General features: G+C 44.1%; 1 protein-coding gene across 1 annotated transcript in view; it reads right to left on the bottom strand.

Moving 5' to 3' along the window:
• Positions 1-997: 997 nt before the first annotated feature.
• The window catches only part of ZNF831 (zinc finger protein 831), a 79,294-nt gene continuing 62,881 nt past the window's right edge, over positions 998-17,410 (bottom strand). The window contains exons 5-6 of the mRNA XM_065893590.1: positions 2,585-2,736; positions 998-1,843 (exon numbers count right to left, since the gene is read on the bottom strand). Of these exons, the coding sequence (XP_065749662.1) occupies positions 998-1,843; positions 2,585-2,736 (998 nt within the window). The remainder of the gene's footprint in view (positions 1,844-2,584; positions 2,737-17,410) is intronic.

Here is a 17,410-nt window from a genome sequence, read left to right as displayed (position 1 = left end):
AGCGTCAAAACTCCAATTAGTTTTGTATCCTTGAAGTTTCTGGAGGAAATCTAAAAGGCTCCCATCGCGATAAGCAGGCAGCCGTTTAAGCTACAGAGATTACTAAAATGTAACCCTCTAATTGAAGTTGCTCAGAGCACAATATGACAGAAAGAATCAGAGGAAAATAAGTGAATTTTTCCCCCTCAAAAATGACTCATTACAGAGACTGTTCTATTAACTTTTAACACAACGTTCCTTTCGCAAGAGCTGGAAAAACCAAGGGTTTCAGAGGTCTCCACAGAAAAGGCACTGGGCACAAGAGCTGTATGTGCTCGTGTCACTGAATCATACATAAGCATTGACCATTTGTGCGACACTGAAAGATACTTAGTATTTCACCAGATCATGGGCATTTTGAAGTATATTTACAGCTTCCATTAAGGAGGCAAATTATTGGGACCAAACTTCAGTTTTTGCATGAATCTGGATTTTGTCTCCAGAATAAACAGAAGTATCTCGATGCCCAGTTCACACCCCATCTCTTTTGCAAGCTACCCCAGTGTTCCCAAGTATGCTCACTCCCTTTGAAGCCAACCCCCAGGTCACTAACAGAGGGAACCTGTCACCTTGACTCTGGGGGGGTTCACATTTGTTCGGAAACAAGTCGATCGTGGCTCTCTGGGTCAGTGTCATTTTCCCAGGTGAGGCAGTGAAGGACCGATGCAGTGGATACAGCTGGGAGTCAAGCCACAGTCATTGTGTAGGTCAAGACTTCTTAGACCTTGCTTCACTGCCAGCTTTGCCCAGCCTGGTGCCTTGCGAGCAGGGCCTCTCGGGAAGGGTGAAGCTGCGTTTGGGTTTCAGAGTTGGTTGGGGAGATCTTAGAAAGACCCCCAAATGGCTTTCCTCTCTGTAGGGGCTTCATGAATAGAGTTCAGTCCTCCTGCCCGCTTGACGGCATTTACTGTGAAGCATCATCCGTCTCTGACCGTGGACGCATCTTCCTCTGGAAGTTTCAGATCTCTATCACCAACCGATCTTCATCATCGCTGCTGGTGTCGCTGAACTCCACGCGAGTTTGCTTTCTCATTCCTTCCAAACTCCTCTTCCTGAGGGTTTTCGAAGGGGCTGCAGGGATCTCCGTGGGCTGCCCTGGGCTAGACGGAACCACACCATCCTTTAGGGCGATGAATCCAGATGCTTGACATTTCCCACTGTCATTTCCTACAGGAGGGCAGGGGACCCGCACTTCCCCACACCCGTATCTGCCCCCCGAAGGGAAAAATGTCTTGTGTTTCCCTTCCTCTTGGTGTGAACTAGCTGAACCTGGTCCTGAAGCTGGTATTTCAGGATGAGTTTTTCCAGCGGACCCCAGTGGAACTGAACCTGAAAGTCTCTGCCCAGATGAAGGTTTCCCTGGCAAGAGTGATGGGGACACACCCTCTGCTATCGCTTTTCTGTCGGGGGAGCTTTGTGTCAGAGTCTCCCTTGCACCCTGGCTGTGGTCTTGTGGTTCCACACTGTGAATTCCCAGGGTTGTGTGACCTGCTCTTTTCCCCAGAGAAGGACAAAAGGCAGCCACAGAGGTAGCAGGGTCATGGCAGAGAGAGGTTCCTTTGGACTCAAAGGAAGAAGGTTCTTGAGCATCTGAGAAAATGCGTGGTGTGGGGTCTGTTGAGACTTGCTCCTGGGGGGGCGGCAGGTGAGTCTCAGGCAATCCCACGTGCAGACCTTTGCCACGGGCTGGAAGTCTGTCATTAGCCACCGCCACCAAGGAGTCGGATGGCAGAGATAATTCTGACCTCACAGCTGTATTCTGAGGATGACGACCCCCATGCTCACCGGCAGATGGAGAAATCTCCTGCAGCAGCGTGCAAAGGAAAATAAATGGAGGGACAAGAGGTTAATTGGTACAAAATACGTGTGGTCAGAAACGTGGTCCTCAACGGGAACAAGGTCTGGAGGTCTTAATGATTCTTTACAGAGCCTGAACTTCGATACAGTGCTCTCATCAGTTTTCATTAATAACTAATTGATGCATTAATAACTCCAGTAAAGTTCCGTGTTGACACACAATAAGCTACTGAGACAGCTCTGTATTTGTATCTGGCCTTGTGAAAACCCAGCCACTCAATTATCCAACCGGTTCTGAGCATCCGATTTTAAATCATCACTGCTCCTGCAGCGGGTGTGCTACTTTATAGTACCGTGCATTTGAGTTTTTCCAGATTAGCGGTTTTTCAAGGTGCGGTCTGGACTATAGCATTTTCATGTTTCTCAGCCCAAAGCCCCCCCAGTCTGCCTGGCATTGACGCCGCATTGCAGTGACCTCCGCAGGGTGACAGGCATCTCTATTCAGGTATGAAATAATAAGGGACTTGGGATTTTTTAATCAACTGTGAGATCATCCCAAGTTCACAGCCCAAGTCACCGGCTGATTGAGCGCAATGTTTGGAGGCGTCTGTTTGCCTCACGGGGTTTCTGTGCCAGGAAACCTCTAGGTGGCCCAAGCGAGTTTTGCCACACTGGACACTAACAAGAAAAAAGAGGCATAAATCTAGAACAGAGACAGGCAGAGACCGCTCAGAGCCACAGTTCCCACCTTCGAGGTTGATCTGTCTGTTTCCCTGACAGCTCTTGAACTTGGGTGAGGACAGGAGCTTCCCGAGCTGTGTCTGGTGCCCTCCTTCCTCTCCTCCTTCTCTCCGTCCCCAACACAAAGAGAGGATTCTGAGGCAGCACAAGGCGTCTCCCCTGACAGATTTAGACCTAAAAAGGGGGGAGGCACATGGATATACACCTGAAGTTATAAAGCCAGCCAACAGTCATTTCCTAGGAGTTGATCTGTGTCTTTACGACCAGCTCTGAACTCACAGCCTCATCTCACACGGTGTATCTGGGAAGTGGATTTACCGTGAAACGGTTCACGTGGTCAAGGAAAACGTCTCCGCTTCTGATAAGGAAAGAAATGGCAAAACCAATTCCCAAGGCAGAAAACTCCCTCGGTTACAGATATTTTAGAAGATGTTTCATGTGAATCTTTTTTTCATCAAAGTCATCTTCCTGGCCACATGGGTTAATTTTGGATCGGTTTGAATTCTCTGGCCATTCAACTGAGGGTCGAGAGTAGAGATTTCCCTATCACGTAGGATGCCTTAGTCTCCATCAGGGCGCTGACAGCAGGAGGGAGGTTGGTTTTTGTGTTGCTGTGGTTCTGTGGTGGTGTTTGTGATGTGTGCGGGGAGAGGGGTGATGAAGATATGGCCTTGACAACATCCCCAAAACAGCATCTCCCTTTCAGGGCAAGAGCTGCCCTTCCCTCGTCCTTCATCGGTACTCTCTCCTCCATTTTGTCACATTGGCCTGGGATACAAGTCCAAAGGACCACAGAGTTTCAGCAAGTAGATCCCATCGTGAGAGGAGATCAGAAAAACATTCTAGAAGAGCTGTGTCACCAGAGAAAAGCATTCAACCCACTTTTACATCTGCTTTTAGCTTGATTAACGCTACACATGCACAGAGTTTTTAAAAGTCAAGTATTTCTGTGTATTAAGAGAAACAGCCACACCTGCCCACCCACTCATCTTTTCCCACTTTGGATTCCTTTTGTATTTATCTCCTTCTCTCCTAAGAACAAGCGTGTAGCACCCTTCTGGATTCCCTGTTTCCGGTTTGGAGGATAGCCTATGACGTCGTGAGGGGAGAGGAGGGTTTAGGACGAGCTCCCCCATCCACAATCCTTACCACCTGCACACCTGGGCACACCCCCTCCCCTCTCTCCTCTCTCCAGTCATACGGCTATGATGTCATAATTTTGTTTAGGACATCCAGTGTTTACCTCTCTTCACCACCAAGCCAGGTAGCGTGCTGTGATTACATTGCCTTTCTTGCCAGCACCGTTCTCCCCGGAGTTAATCATCATTTTGTCTTTTTCTTTTGCTTACTTTTTTGTATGGACTTATTCCTAAAATCATCCTCCCACCTCCTTCCCTGTGGTCTTTTATTTCATTTATTAGGTTCCATTTCATTTCCTTGGAGATCTGTCTCTCAAAACTTTCTGACCTGCTCCCAGTGGACCACTGCTCCCTTGGCCCGATGGGGGCTGAGCCCGTGTGCCACCCTCATCCTGGCAATTTTCTTCACCTCCTTGGTTCCTGGACACCCACGCTTCTTTTTCCTGGGTTTACTCTGTTTGCATTCTTTCTTAACGCAAAACTTCCAGCAGCTTCATGAGAAAGGGTGAAATAAAATTGTTTAGACTTTAATTGGCTACTTGTCTGGGTAGAGCTGTCTGAATTAAAATTCATTTTCCTTCAGAATTGAAGATGTGGCTCCACTGAGCTCTAGTTGTTGAGAAGTCTGGAGCCAACATGATTTATGGTTCCCGATCCTTTGGAGGAAACCTTCTGGTTTCTCTCTCTCTGGAAACTCCTAAACTCTTTTTAATGCCAGTGTTACCATGGTCCTGGGTCTGTTTCCATTCATTGTCTGGACACTCAGTGGGCCCTTTCAACCTGAACCACGTCTATCCATTTTAGAAAAATATGTTCTTTGATATATTTTTTTCCTTATGTTTTGTCTTTTCTCTTTTTCTAGAACTGCTCTTCGTAGGTTATTGGACATCTTGATCTAATCCTCTATTTTTCTTATCTTTTCTCTCCTATTTTCTAATTCTTTGTCTTTTTCACTTGGGAGGATTCTTTCAACTTTCTATTTCAACTCAGAGGTGTCCGTGTCTGCTATCATGTTTTGAATTTCATTATTATTATTAATCATTATTATTCCTTCTTTATAGCATCCTGTTACTATTTCATGGCTCCAACATCTTCCCTTCTGTCTCAGGCAAGATTAATAATGATCTGTTGTCATTGTTATTGCTGAAGTTCGCCTCTTCCTATATTGTCTCTCTTCCAAGTTCCTTTGTTTCTGTATGTTTTTATCTCTCTTTCCCACTAAAGGCTTCCCTGAGATACCTGGCAATCTTAACTACCTGCTCATGTTTAGGAAATACGCACTGAAAAACTGGTTAGAAACACTTCACAAACATAAAATGTCAATCGTGGACCTCCCTGCAGGGTTATCTGGTTGCCCTGCTGATGTGGGGAGACCTGAAGTAATGCCCGTTAGGTCTTCCGCACAGGCCGGTCGGCTTCTGCCCAAGGAGTTCTCTGATCTCCTGCCTGGAAAGTGTAAGGCAGGTGCCAGCATCCTGCAGTCAGAATTGGGATTGAGAGCGGAGGCCTCGATGTGCGGTGCCAGCCTTTGTTTAAACCCTCTGTTTTCAGTACAGCCCCCTTGCTCCCCAGCGTTTTGTAGAGTCTCCAGAGAGTAAGCCCAGAGTCTTATCTGGGGGCGAGAGCGAGGGACGTGACCAGGCTCTGAGAAGCAGGGGCGGGGTGCAGATCTGGGGGGGGGCGGGGGGGTTGAATGCTGCTGATTCTTTCAACCAACGCTCCTGTTTTCAGTCCCACCTGGTACCATGGATTTCTGAATGTCTAGGGCTTGACTACTGTTAAACAAGGATTAAGTTCACTTGGGTCTGCTAATCAGTGACCACTTAGCCTCTGCATTCCAGCCCCTACAACTGTGGCGCCATTTCTTCTCCGGTCATCTTGTCCCCTTGGGCCTGGGCATTCCAAACACATTCCTTCACTAATGTCTGGGAGGAAAGTGTAGGAAGTGTATGTGCTCTGTCCTCTACCTTGAACCCAAAAGAACAGACCTACTCCTTATACCCCCAGGGGTAGGTCACTAAGATGATGGAGCACACCAGGCTTGAGTAAATCAACTTTAAAACTCCATCAACCTTGCGACAATTTGGGAAAGGAAGCAATGACTTTTGCGCACCACGTTCCTGAGATCACCTGAAGAGGCAGCACCGGGGTCTTTGGTATCTCATTCATCCGCTCAACAGACATGTCCTGGGCTCCTTCAAGGAACCAGGTACCATGTTCAACCCTGAGGAATTGGAGGACAAGACCAAGGTGCCCTGGCCCTCAGGAGCCTCTGTTCCGACGGGGAAGAGAAACAGAGACAAGTAAGATAACTGAGGTTGTGACGGGGGTCACGAAGGAAATAAACGGGGGGAACCCCAGAGAGGAACGATACACAGGAGGCTATGACAAAGATGCAATGAACAGGAGAGGGTAGAGTAATAACAAAAGTGATGATAAACAGGGAATATTATAGAGAGTAACAGTCCCTGAAGGGCAGATTCCAGAGAGTGACTGGCTTGCCTAGTTGAGGAAGGCATCTCTGAGAAGGTGACACCTGAAATGAGACCTTCAGGATAAGAATGGCCCTCAAAGGCCATTCCAGACAAAGGAGGAACAGAGGCAGGGGCCCTGCGGTGGGATGGAGCTGGGAGGATTAAGGAATCAGTGGAAGGCGGTGGTGGAAAGATGGTGGTAAGCACGGGGCAAAATGAAGCTGAGGGAGCCACCAAGGGCTCAGATCTTGTAGGGTGCAGGCAGCCCTGGGAAGGGGTTTAGATTTTATTCTTCATTCATTGTGAAGAAACCAGTGTTTCCAGCAAGAGGTCTACATCTTCTAAAGAGGCACTTGGCTACTATATGGAGATTGAAGAAGGAGAGAGGGGAATAGGATGGGAAAACCAGTTACAAGGTTCCCAAAGTAGTCTAGGGGGCCAGGCGAGATGACTTGGCTAGGGCAGTGGAAATAGAAATGGAGAAAATGGATGGATTTGAGATCCACCTGCATTCTCACCTATGAAAAATCACCCAGAGACCACAATGATGAAAAACGTTTCTAGAGCTCCAGAGTTTACCAAGCCCAAGCGCCTCGCTCTAAGTGGATTAAGCTGTGCTCCCACAGTGACAAAACCACCAGGCAATTCATTCAATTCAAAGAAGAAGTAAAACCAATTAGTACAGAGAAAATAATCAGATTGGCCAAGCATCTTCTCAGCAGGTCATTTGGGTTTTTAAGCTTAACGGAAAGGTCATGCACGCCTTTGACCAATAACTTCTGACTCATCCGAGGAAGCAAGGGAAGAAAATACATTGATTTAATTTGCCTGTGACCTAACAGTCTACAGAGAAAAGTGCGTTATCTTTACTCATTGTGAAAAATGCCCAAATAATGTCACAGAAGTGTGTTAATCGAATTGTGACCCTTGAAGAAGGAAAGCATCCTTGCTATTAGATGAATGGCCCTTTTCAAAAGGTCGGTAGGGCTCCAGTCAAGGGTTAAAGCACAGAACGGCATCCTCTTTACGTTTCGGCATCACTCTGGGAATCACTCTGTACATCTTCAGAAATTATGGATTCCACCGTCCTATCGCAATCTTTGCGAATTCGACCGCTCTTACGCAATTACCAGCGTCATACTATAGGACCCATCTCTCATCACAGCTCTGTGTGCTGTTCTGCCCCCCCACACCCCGATTAAAGGCTGCGTTTTTAATAATTTCCCTCAGAAATCATTGCCAAACCACGTGGAGGGAGGAAGAGACTGCCTAGTATTGTAGCAAATTTAAATTTAGCCATCTTGAAAAGGCGACAGGAAACTGTAAAATAATTAGAAGGAAAACGGAGTGAAGAAACAACACGATGAAACGTACAGCTTAACCGGTGACATCTTTAATGTCAAGCCTCCTGCAGGCTGTCTCATTGCGAGGCCTTGTTAAAATGCTAACAGACATATTACTCAAATATCATTATCTGAAAATGTAAGTAATTTGATGCCTTTTCATCAATTGCCCCAATATACCCCAAACCTCCATGAATTTGGAGTCCAAAGACGCTGAATTATAAGGAAGGGGTAAAAATGAGTCTATCACATTGGCCTCATTGAGTAAGCTATAAGCAACAACACGATCCCAGGGGTAATCTCCCAGACTACTAATTTATCTGAGATGAAATTGTTTACAAGCATCCCTGTCATCGAAGGATGCAAAATGTGCTAGCAATTAAAATTTGCAATTACTTAAGGAAAGTGGGGCGGAACTCTAAGAGGAATCACTATGTGGGCAGTTATTCGCTCATATGCCAAATACTAGTTGAGCCCCTTTGAGTCCATATTTTTTGAGCCCATTTATGAGCCCATATGATGGAGCCTAAATATTTATCGAGCACTGACCACAGTCAATGCTCTGTGCCAGGAACGGTGCTGAACACGGGCAATGTATTCAGTGACGGAGGCAGATACCCTCATGGAGATGACAGTCTAACGGGGGGAGAAATTCAGCCAGCAAATAATTACACCAAAAACAAAAAAATCACTTACAAATAACCAACGCTGGAGAGGGTGTGGAGAAAAGGGAACCCTCCTACACTGTTAGTGGGAATGTAAATTGGTGCAGTCACTATGGAGAACGATACGGAGGTTCCTCAGAAAACTAAAAATAGAGCTACCACGTGACCCAGCAATCCCACTCCTGGACATATATCCAGACAAAACTCTAATTCAGAAAGATACGTGCACCCCTGTGTTCATAGCAGCACGATTCACAATAGCCAAGGCATGGAGACAACCTAAATGTCCGTCGACAGACGAAGGGATAAAGAAGATGTGGCACACATGCACAATGGACTACTACTCAGCCATAAAAAAGAATGAAATAATGCCTTTTGCAGCAACATGGATGGACCTGGAGATGATCATACTAAGTGAAGTAAGTCAGACAAAGACAAACATCATACATCACTTACACGCGGAATCTAAAATATGACAAATGAACTTGTCTACAAAACAGAAACAGACTCACAGACATAGAGGACAGACTTGTGGTTGCCAAAGGGAAGGGAGGGTTGGAGGAGGGATGGACTGGGAGTTTGGGGTTAGCAGATGCAAACTATTATATATAGGATGGATAAACAACAAGGTCCTACTGTATCACATGGGGAACTATATTCAATATCCTGTAATAAACCATAATGGAAAAGAATATGAAAAAAATAAAAGTCCAATCGGAAAAAAAAATCACCAAACATATGTAGCAAATGCTAGGAAGGAAAAAGCAGAGGGTGCAATGAGATGGTACAGTGGGGCCCTGACCCCACCTGTATCCATGGAAATGAGTAAAACCATGCATACTGTAAAACCGTTCCCACATGCCACCTGTTTGGGGCTGGTTTTCTCTCTACCGAGTCTGAATCATTCATTTGAGTAATTATTCAACCAATATTTTTTAAGGCTCTATGGCACACCAGATATCAGACTAAAATTTTTTACAAGTAAATTCATTTGTTTCTGCAATCGTATTACAATTTTTGTTTATGAGGCCTCTGAAGAAGAAAAACATACGGCTGAAAATGATGGAGGGAAGAAGCTTTATTCTTCTCAGGCAGGGGCTGGGGACATTCATTCCAATCAGAAAACAATCAGAAGTGGGTGGACTGTAGGACGTGGGGAGCGGCCACCCACTTGAGTCCCACAGGCAGAGAACGACTTGAGAGACAGCCAGGAAAATATATTGATGGAGTACAGCATCGGGTATTTCTGTGCTACCCTAATGCAGTCTTCGGAAGGTTCGCCTCTAAGTAATCACAAATGAATCTTTTATTTCAGAAACCACTTTCCTTTGTGGTTCTCATCTCTTTTCTATTCCTTTGATGAAAGGCAATGAAGACAAGAACTGTCCCCGCATAGGAATTCTTCACCTAATAGACTATGTTTAGTGCAAAGCGGTGTTTAAAATCTTGCTTTAAGGGGCTTCCCTGGTGGCGCAGCGGTTGAGAGTCCGCCTGCCGTTGCGGGGCACGTGGGTTCGTGCCCCGGTTCCGGGAAGATCCCACATGCCGCGGAGCGCCTGGGCCCGTGAGCCATGGCCGCTGAGCCTGCGCGTCCGGAGCCTGTGCTCCGCAACGGGAGGGGCCCCAACGGCGAGAGGCCCGCGTACCGCAAAAAAAAAAATCTTGCTTTAAGTTAAAAGTTGTATCCTGTCCAGACAACAAGAGAGTGACTTTAAAATACAGAGTGAAAATAGGATGATGAAATCACGTCAGGAAAAGAGATGATCGAAGAAATGCCATTTGAAACGTTAAATGCCATGACAGAACACAGCAGCCCGTCTAGTCTATGTATCGTTATTTTAAAAGTTTCCTATGGCTAAACGAAAATTGTCTATGAGGGTCGCTTCCTGGGGACCTAATTGATACAATCACAAAAGCTTCTCATCTTGCCTCGAGATTTACACGTTGGAAGGAAGGAGAAATTACCCTGTTTCAGCAATTCCGGAGCTCTGTGACTTAACTAATAGCTTTAGGGAAAGAATTAATACTTCTCTATTAATTCTAATGAGAAAAGATGTAGGAAAGTCATTTGCTCCTGTCAGAGAAGGAGAGAGAAGGCAAAGGGGGAGAAAAGCCCTGGAGAGACCCCCTCCCCAGCCTTGCTGACTCTTCCTGATGCTCGGGAACATTCTGAGGAGAACTCTTGTGAGAACAGAAGGGGAGAAGGGTGCTTGCACGAGGCCCTAAATCACAAAAAAACAACCACCGCAGAAAACCCAAGGGAACAAAGGCAATGTCTCCCTTTCTTCCAGGGACCTATTCAAGCCTCTTCATCCAGTATTTAGAAATTGTACCTTCTACGTGTGTGTAATTAGGTAAAGCCTTTACTTGAGAAACCACCTGGAATCACGGCCGTGTCTACACTTCTGTTCCGGAGATGAAAGGAAAGTGTTTTGATCACTTTCTCCGCTCAGATATTTTCTCGCAATTCGGCGAATGGGGCTGGTTTGAAATATTTCCGTGACTTTAAAGCTTGGTTGTGTACAGAATTCAACAACATTCCTTCAGAAAGCGAGACAGAGGCCTACAGGATAGAGAGAAATAATGAAAGTGGCTCAGGAACACGCTTGGAAAAGTTGATCTCAACATCTACCGAAGAAAATGGGATTTGTGGGTCTGTTTGAGCCAGTGGTTTTCAGCCGGAGGTGATGTCCGGGGACTTTCCTGGACATGCGGTACACAGGATGGACCCACGGCCCACCCTGGATGGACCCAGCTGCGAAGGTCAACAGGGCCACGGCTGCGAAACCCTGGTTGAAACCAAGAATCACAAACTCAAAAGCTACAGGGCCAGACCAATAACAGAAACAAGGGCTTCTGCCTGGGGTGAGGGCTGTGGATGGAGAGGGAGGACAGGCCCAGCCTCCAAGGGCAAGGCTGCCCCTCAGCTCCCACCCACCAAGACCACCGAGGACCAAGCATCCAGTTTGCCAGAACTATCCATTTTCCAAGAGAAACCAGAAATCTGAGTTCCATGATTCCCTTTAAACACTGATAACGAGTTAATATTCAAACAACAGCGCCCGCCGTGCTAACCAACGTATGCGTGGCCTGAGGGCTGCCAAGAGAGGCCAGCGTGAGACCCTTTGTCCACGAAGAGGTTCAAGGGCGCCCACGATGAAGGGAAGGCTTTAGTCTCCGCGCAGGCTCTGCTCCTTTGCAGAAGCAGAGTTTCTTTTCAAAAATACTGTTAAAAAGATACTTACGGGAGAGTAACCCTGTTTTTGAAAAGTAATTTAGTAGTATCTTATAAAATGAAATTTATAATTACAAAACACGCATTGATCCAGCAACTGCTCTTTGCAAAATGGAGCAAGAATATTTACTGCAGCAATAGCTGTGGTAGGAAAACCAACAGAACCAACAGGAACATCCATCAGTACAGGAAGAGTTGAATAAATAAATATGGTACAGCTATACTGTGGGGTTTTGTGCCATTATTAAAATGATCTATCTATCAATCTGTAATATATGCCTAGAGTTATATACAAGATATATTAAGAAGAAAAGAGCTGTCGATGACTATGTATGGTATGATCTATCTGTGTAAACAACAAAATAAAGTGTCCATCATGTACGTGATGGCACATCAGCCCAACTCTGGCAACCTCGGGGGGCCATGAGGCTGGGGATTGTCAAGCTTTCCTTGCATATGTCAATGTTGCTTTTCTGTTGCAACAAGTATGGGATTGCTTTATTCGTTTGAAAGAAAAATCAGAGGCAAATAATGACACTGGCTCTAAAATTCAGACTGAAGGTCATGAAGAAAAGCCCCAGAGTGTGCAAGGGAAGTCATTTCAATCAGAACACACATCTGACAGAGGGAGATGGACCCTCACACCCTCATACCAAGAGTTCAGTTTCTCAGGATGAGAAAAGGTTGAGAGACTCAAAAGGAAAAGAAAAATATATTTTCCCATCTCTAACCAAATCTGAAGTATTTCTGTTCTAGCCTCATTTTTTTGTGTGAAATTTTGACTCTTCCGAGTAATCATTTTCCAATCTCTTTTTTCCAGAAACCACTTTTCTCTATGATTTAAATTTCTCTTCTCTTTCTCTGATGAAAGGCAATCAGTTTGAGAACACTTCACTTAACCATTTTCTCTAAAAAAATATATTTAGTGGGAAAGTATGCTTAAAATCTTTCAATAAGTTGAAACTTGGATCATCCTCAGACAATAAGAGAGTGCCTTAAAATAAAGAGAGGACAAATTGTGGGGAAGAGAGAAAATGAAATGACGAACAAAGAAAAGAAAGGAAGAAAAGCCCAGCTAATATTATTTGAATTATTGAGTGCCAAAATTGAATCAAGAGAACCTACTTTGAGGGATCATTACTTTCAAACTTTCTTAACTCTAAATGAAAATTGTAGCAGAAAAAAAGTTCAGGCTTTGGAACATAATTGATGTGTTTAGGCAAGTGCCTCATCATTTCTTAAGATTTACACCCTGAGAAGGAGGTGTTATCCCTGGTTTCAGCAATTCTGTAAGCAATATTACTTAACTAATGGCTTTAGGAAAAGAATATCTCCCCATTAAATCTGACAGGAAAAATAATGGTACGGAGCCATTAGCTCTAGTCAGAGGCGGAGAGGGAACTGGTGGGTGACGGAACCCTGGAGTTCAGGCTGCCATTTTGTTTCTCTCAGGAAAACGTCTGGAGGCAATGTGTGACAAAGACAGCAGGGCACAAGTGACATGAAGTAAACCTCCCCAGCCCCACCTCTCCCAGTTCACTCAACTAACAAAAGTTGAAAGGATGAAAACACACACACACACACACAATTCACAGCTACTTAATTTCAGAGAATTGCATCACCATCCTCCCATGATATTGAACTATTCTACCTTTTCAACAGGATTAGGTAAACCTTTTATCTCAGGAAGTACCTGTCAGAGAAGTTCTCTTTACCTTTCTATTTTTTCAATGAAAGACAGCTGCTTTGATAACGTCTGCCTCAGAGGAATTTTTCCTAAACTATGTTAACAAAAAAAAAAATCCAGTTAAAATATTTCAGTCCCTTAAAAGCTTAGGTACGGACAGAAAATTCAAAAGAAGAGATTCCGGTGAGAAAGAAAGTAAATGAGGCCAGGAGAAAGCACAGAAGAGGCTCCTTCCCCCTGGAATTAGATATGGGTTTACTGTTCATGATTTAAGAAGCTCAATTTTGCCTCGTTGAGGTAGTACACACGTAGGTGAAGAGAAGAAAATTAGGACATAATTATATAAGGATTTGTATTGTGGTAAATGCCACAAAGGAGATGGGTTATGAGTCATACCACAAGGACACCTAATCTGGCTTGAGAGGAAATGAACAGCCTGAGGAATCATGAAAATGTCACCTCAAAAAACCATCCAAGGATTGGACTGATCTGCAGATTGCCTTGGGTAGTATAGTCATTTTAACAATATTGCTTCTTCCGATCCAGGAACACGGTGTATCTTTCCATCTGTTTGTGTTGTCTTCAATTTCTTTCTTCAGTGTCTTATAGTGTTCGGAGTACAGGTCTTTTTGCTTCCTTAGGTAGGTTTATTCCTAGGTATTTGATTCTTTCTGATGAGATGGTAAATGGGGTTGTTTCCTTTCTGATCTTCTGTTGTTAGTGTCTAGAAATGCAGCAGGTTTCTGTGAATTTCTCTTGTATCCTGCAACTTTACCGAATCCATTGATTAGCTCTAGTAGTTTTCTGGTAGCATCTTTAGGATTCTCTATGTATAGTATCATGTCATCTGCAAACAGTGACAGTTTTACTTCTTTTCCAATTTGGATTCCTTTTATTTTTTTTCACCTCTGATTGCTGTGGCTAGGACTTCCAAAACTATGTTGAATAAAAGTGGCGAGAGTGGACATCCTCGTCTTGTTCCTGATCTTAGAGGAAATGCTTTCAGCTTTTCGCCATTGAGTATGATGTTAGCTGTGGGTTTGTCATGTGTGACCTTTATTTTGTTGAGGTGGGTTCCCTCTATGCCCACTTTCTGGAGAGGAATAGTATGAAACCTCAACTGGGTTCTTCAGAGACAACATAGTTGAAGGACCCACCAGAGGGACAGAAAAACACATTTATCGAAATCTCACTACATGCCAGAGTATTTCTTTCTCCTAATGCAGTTTTCTAAGCAATCATATGTTTTATTTCAGAAACTACTCTTAGTGGTGCTTACTTCCCTTCTTTGATGAAAGGCAATCAGTTTAAGATTTCCCTCTCAGAGATTTATTTTTCCCCCCTGAAAGATGTTGAGTGGAAAGCCATGTTTAAAATCAATCCTGAAGTTAAAAGTTTGTTCCCAGACCATAAGCATGTACCCAAAATTTAGAGAGCCACTCTGGGTATGAGGTGAAAGGGAAAAAATACAATTACTGAAAATACCATTTGGGATCTATAAGGCCCAGATCGAAATCAAGAGTATCTACCCTTCGAATTATGGTTTTCAATGCTTCTCATTACTAAATGAGTCTGTAAAAGATGGTCCATTTCTCGAAATATGATTGAGATATTTGAGAGAGCTCATTTGTCCTCAAGATTTGCATCCTTAAAAAGAAGCAACTGATCCATTTCAATGGTAATAGCTGGGAAGAAAGAGCTTCCCTTTTCTCCTTCACTAATCCTGATAAGGGGGGGAAATTGACTAATTTCCAACTAGAAACAAAGACGAGAAAGAAAATATTGGCGTTGGCTTCCTCCATTTTGGTTACCCACTCACCTTAGGAAAGCAAACATTCTAAGTTCAGTCTCTGTGAAAAGATAAATGTTCGGGGAGAATCTAGCTCTTCCCTCAAACCTAAACTGCAGTAAAAGTTAATTAGACAAGAAAACCAGGAAACAGAATGAGAGAACACTCTTCTGGTTTTGTAACGTGTTTAGGTACGCCATCTCACATGGTACTTGGGCATTTCTTTTCTTTCTTCAGAGCACCTGCCACTATAGTTCTACCTTTTCTGAGGAGAGGCAAGTGTTTGGAAAGCTGAAAACTTTCTCCCGCTATTTCTCCTAAACAACATTAGCGAAGGAGTCAAGGTAAAATATTTCAATAATGTGAAATCCTGTGCGCGCACAGAATTCGACAGCATTTCTTAAATACTGTTGAGGAGCAAAGGGGACTGAGAGAAAGGGAAAAGAATAAAGGCAGCTCAAAAGACTCTTTGAAAACTTTTCAGACCAAAATGTACTCAAGAATGTATGCTTTCAGCCTGATTTTCTAAGTGGGGTTTTTCTTAATAATGAAAGAAACTCTACTGGGTGGACTTTGCCATAACTGAAGGACTTTCAACTCGGCTTCAGCTTTTCTCAAGATTTCCGGCTCAAAAGAAAGAGTACTCCTGTGACTGCAATTCCGTAGCAAAATGCGACTCAATGAGTCTGTTTTGAGCAAAAGCCTCTATGTGGTTTCTACGGATGCTGGCAGAAAATAAAGGGGGACAGTCGTGAGTTCTTTCAGGCGAAGTAGGAAATAAAATACCAAGGGTTGACTCTGCCCTGAGATGAAGAGGCTTGACTCGGAAGTGCATGGAACAAAGGGGAAAAGAGTAATAGCAGGAAGAGATAGACCCAAGTCTTTCAGAATCCCATGAAGTCACTCTTTTGTCCTCCCACCAGCTTTAGAAATTCTACCTTTTATGATGGGAAACTTGAATTCAGGACTTTTTTTTTTTTTTTTAACTTCAGAAACTCTCCTAGACTCAGGGTCACACCCTTTATCTCCCCCTACATTTAATCAGTCTGCTTAAAACACATTGGAAATGTAAAAGCTCAGTTACACAACCAAAGGCTTTCCTGGAAATACAGGTAGGACTCCCAACGCAACATTAAGGAAAAAGAGAGGATAAAGAAGAAAGAATACCGCCCCAGAAATAAATGTTAACCCTACCAAACTCATTAAGAAATTTGATTTCTAGATTTTTTTTTTTTTTTAAGAACAGCGATTGACATATTAGGACTTTTGAGAAAGTCAACGCTTTGAGGCATTTAAGAAATCTTTACGTCTTTCCTTGAAGATTTCTACTCCATCACCCATAAAGGGAGTCTGTTTTGCCAGTCAAAACCACTTTAGGAAGGAAGACCCAGATCCTACAGAAAGTGGGAGATGCCCCTTAACCCTTGTCTGGGAAAGAGTATAAATAATGTCACACATCCAGAAAATTCCACCTGGGGAAGGAGTAGGGAATGGAGTGGAAGATGAGACTTGAGGTAGATATACAATTCTGCACAAATGATATACAGAGGCGAAGGAGGTTGTGGGAAAAACAGAATTTAAAATATGCAAATTTTGGGACTTCCCTGGTGGTCCAGTGGTTAAGAATCTGACTTCCAATGCAGGGGACGCTGGTTCAATCCCTGGTCTGGGAACTAAGATCCCACATGCCGCGCAGGGGCTACTGAGCCCGCATGCCACAACTGGAGAGACGCCTGCCTGCCACAACTAAGACCCAACGCAGCCAAAAATAAATAAATACTTAAAAAAAGAAAAAAATTAAAAAAAATAAAATATGCAAATCTTGCTCCAGGGAGAGAAGACAGTCTTACAAACTCCTGCCTTCAAGCAGTTTCTGGAATCCTCGCTGGGGGTGGTCCCGAGCAGGGTCGGGCTGGGGGCACCACTGCACCTGACCACACAGTTGGCCCCTGGTTATTTTCTTAAATCAAAGACAGCTGGTTTGATAAGACGACCCCCCCCCCACTCCAAAATTTTCTCCTCATAGAAGTCCCAGGGTCTGTTTAAAATGCCTGGAGAAAGAAAGGATGACTCAATTACGTAAATTACGTTAAAGACGGGGGGGGGGGGGGGGGGGGGGGGGGGGGGACGGGACGGGACGGGACGGGACAACCAAAAACCCAGAAACGTCGCAGTTGTTGGAAATTTATTCAGGAAATCTTCTTGACTTCTGTTTTAAAATATGTTATTACTAAATTCAAATCAGAAAAAGAATACACGGCTTAAATTATCATGGAGTAAACTAACATAATGGTTTTGAAATAAAGTAGTTTACACTGCTTCTGTGAAAGCTGAGAGAAAAAGAATGAGACAATAGTATGAACATCTATCAAAGAATGAGGGCTAGAAGCACCAAAGAGGGGGTTCTGGTAAGCTTTCTCAGTCAGACCTCTCATGAAAATCTAAAAAGAAGAAAAGTCACTGTGGGGAGAGCATTAGAAAGATGGGAAATGGGCTTGAAC

The sequence above is a fragment of the Phocoena phocoena genome, chromosome 15, assembly GCF_963924675.1.
Source record: "Phocoena phocoena chromosome 15, mPhoPho1.1, whole genome shotgun sequence".
Lineage (NCBI taxonomy): Eukaryota > Metazoa > Chordata > Mammalia > Artiodactyla > Phocoenidae > Phocoena > Phocoena phocoena.
Note: the sequence above shows the minus strand (reverse complement) of the source record. Positions and strands in the feature narration are given on the sequence as shown.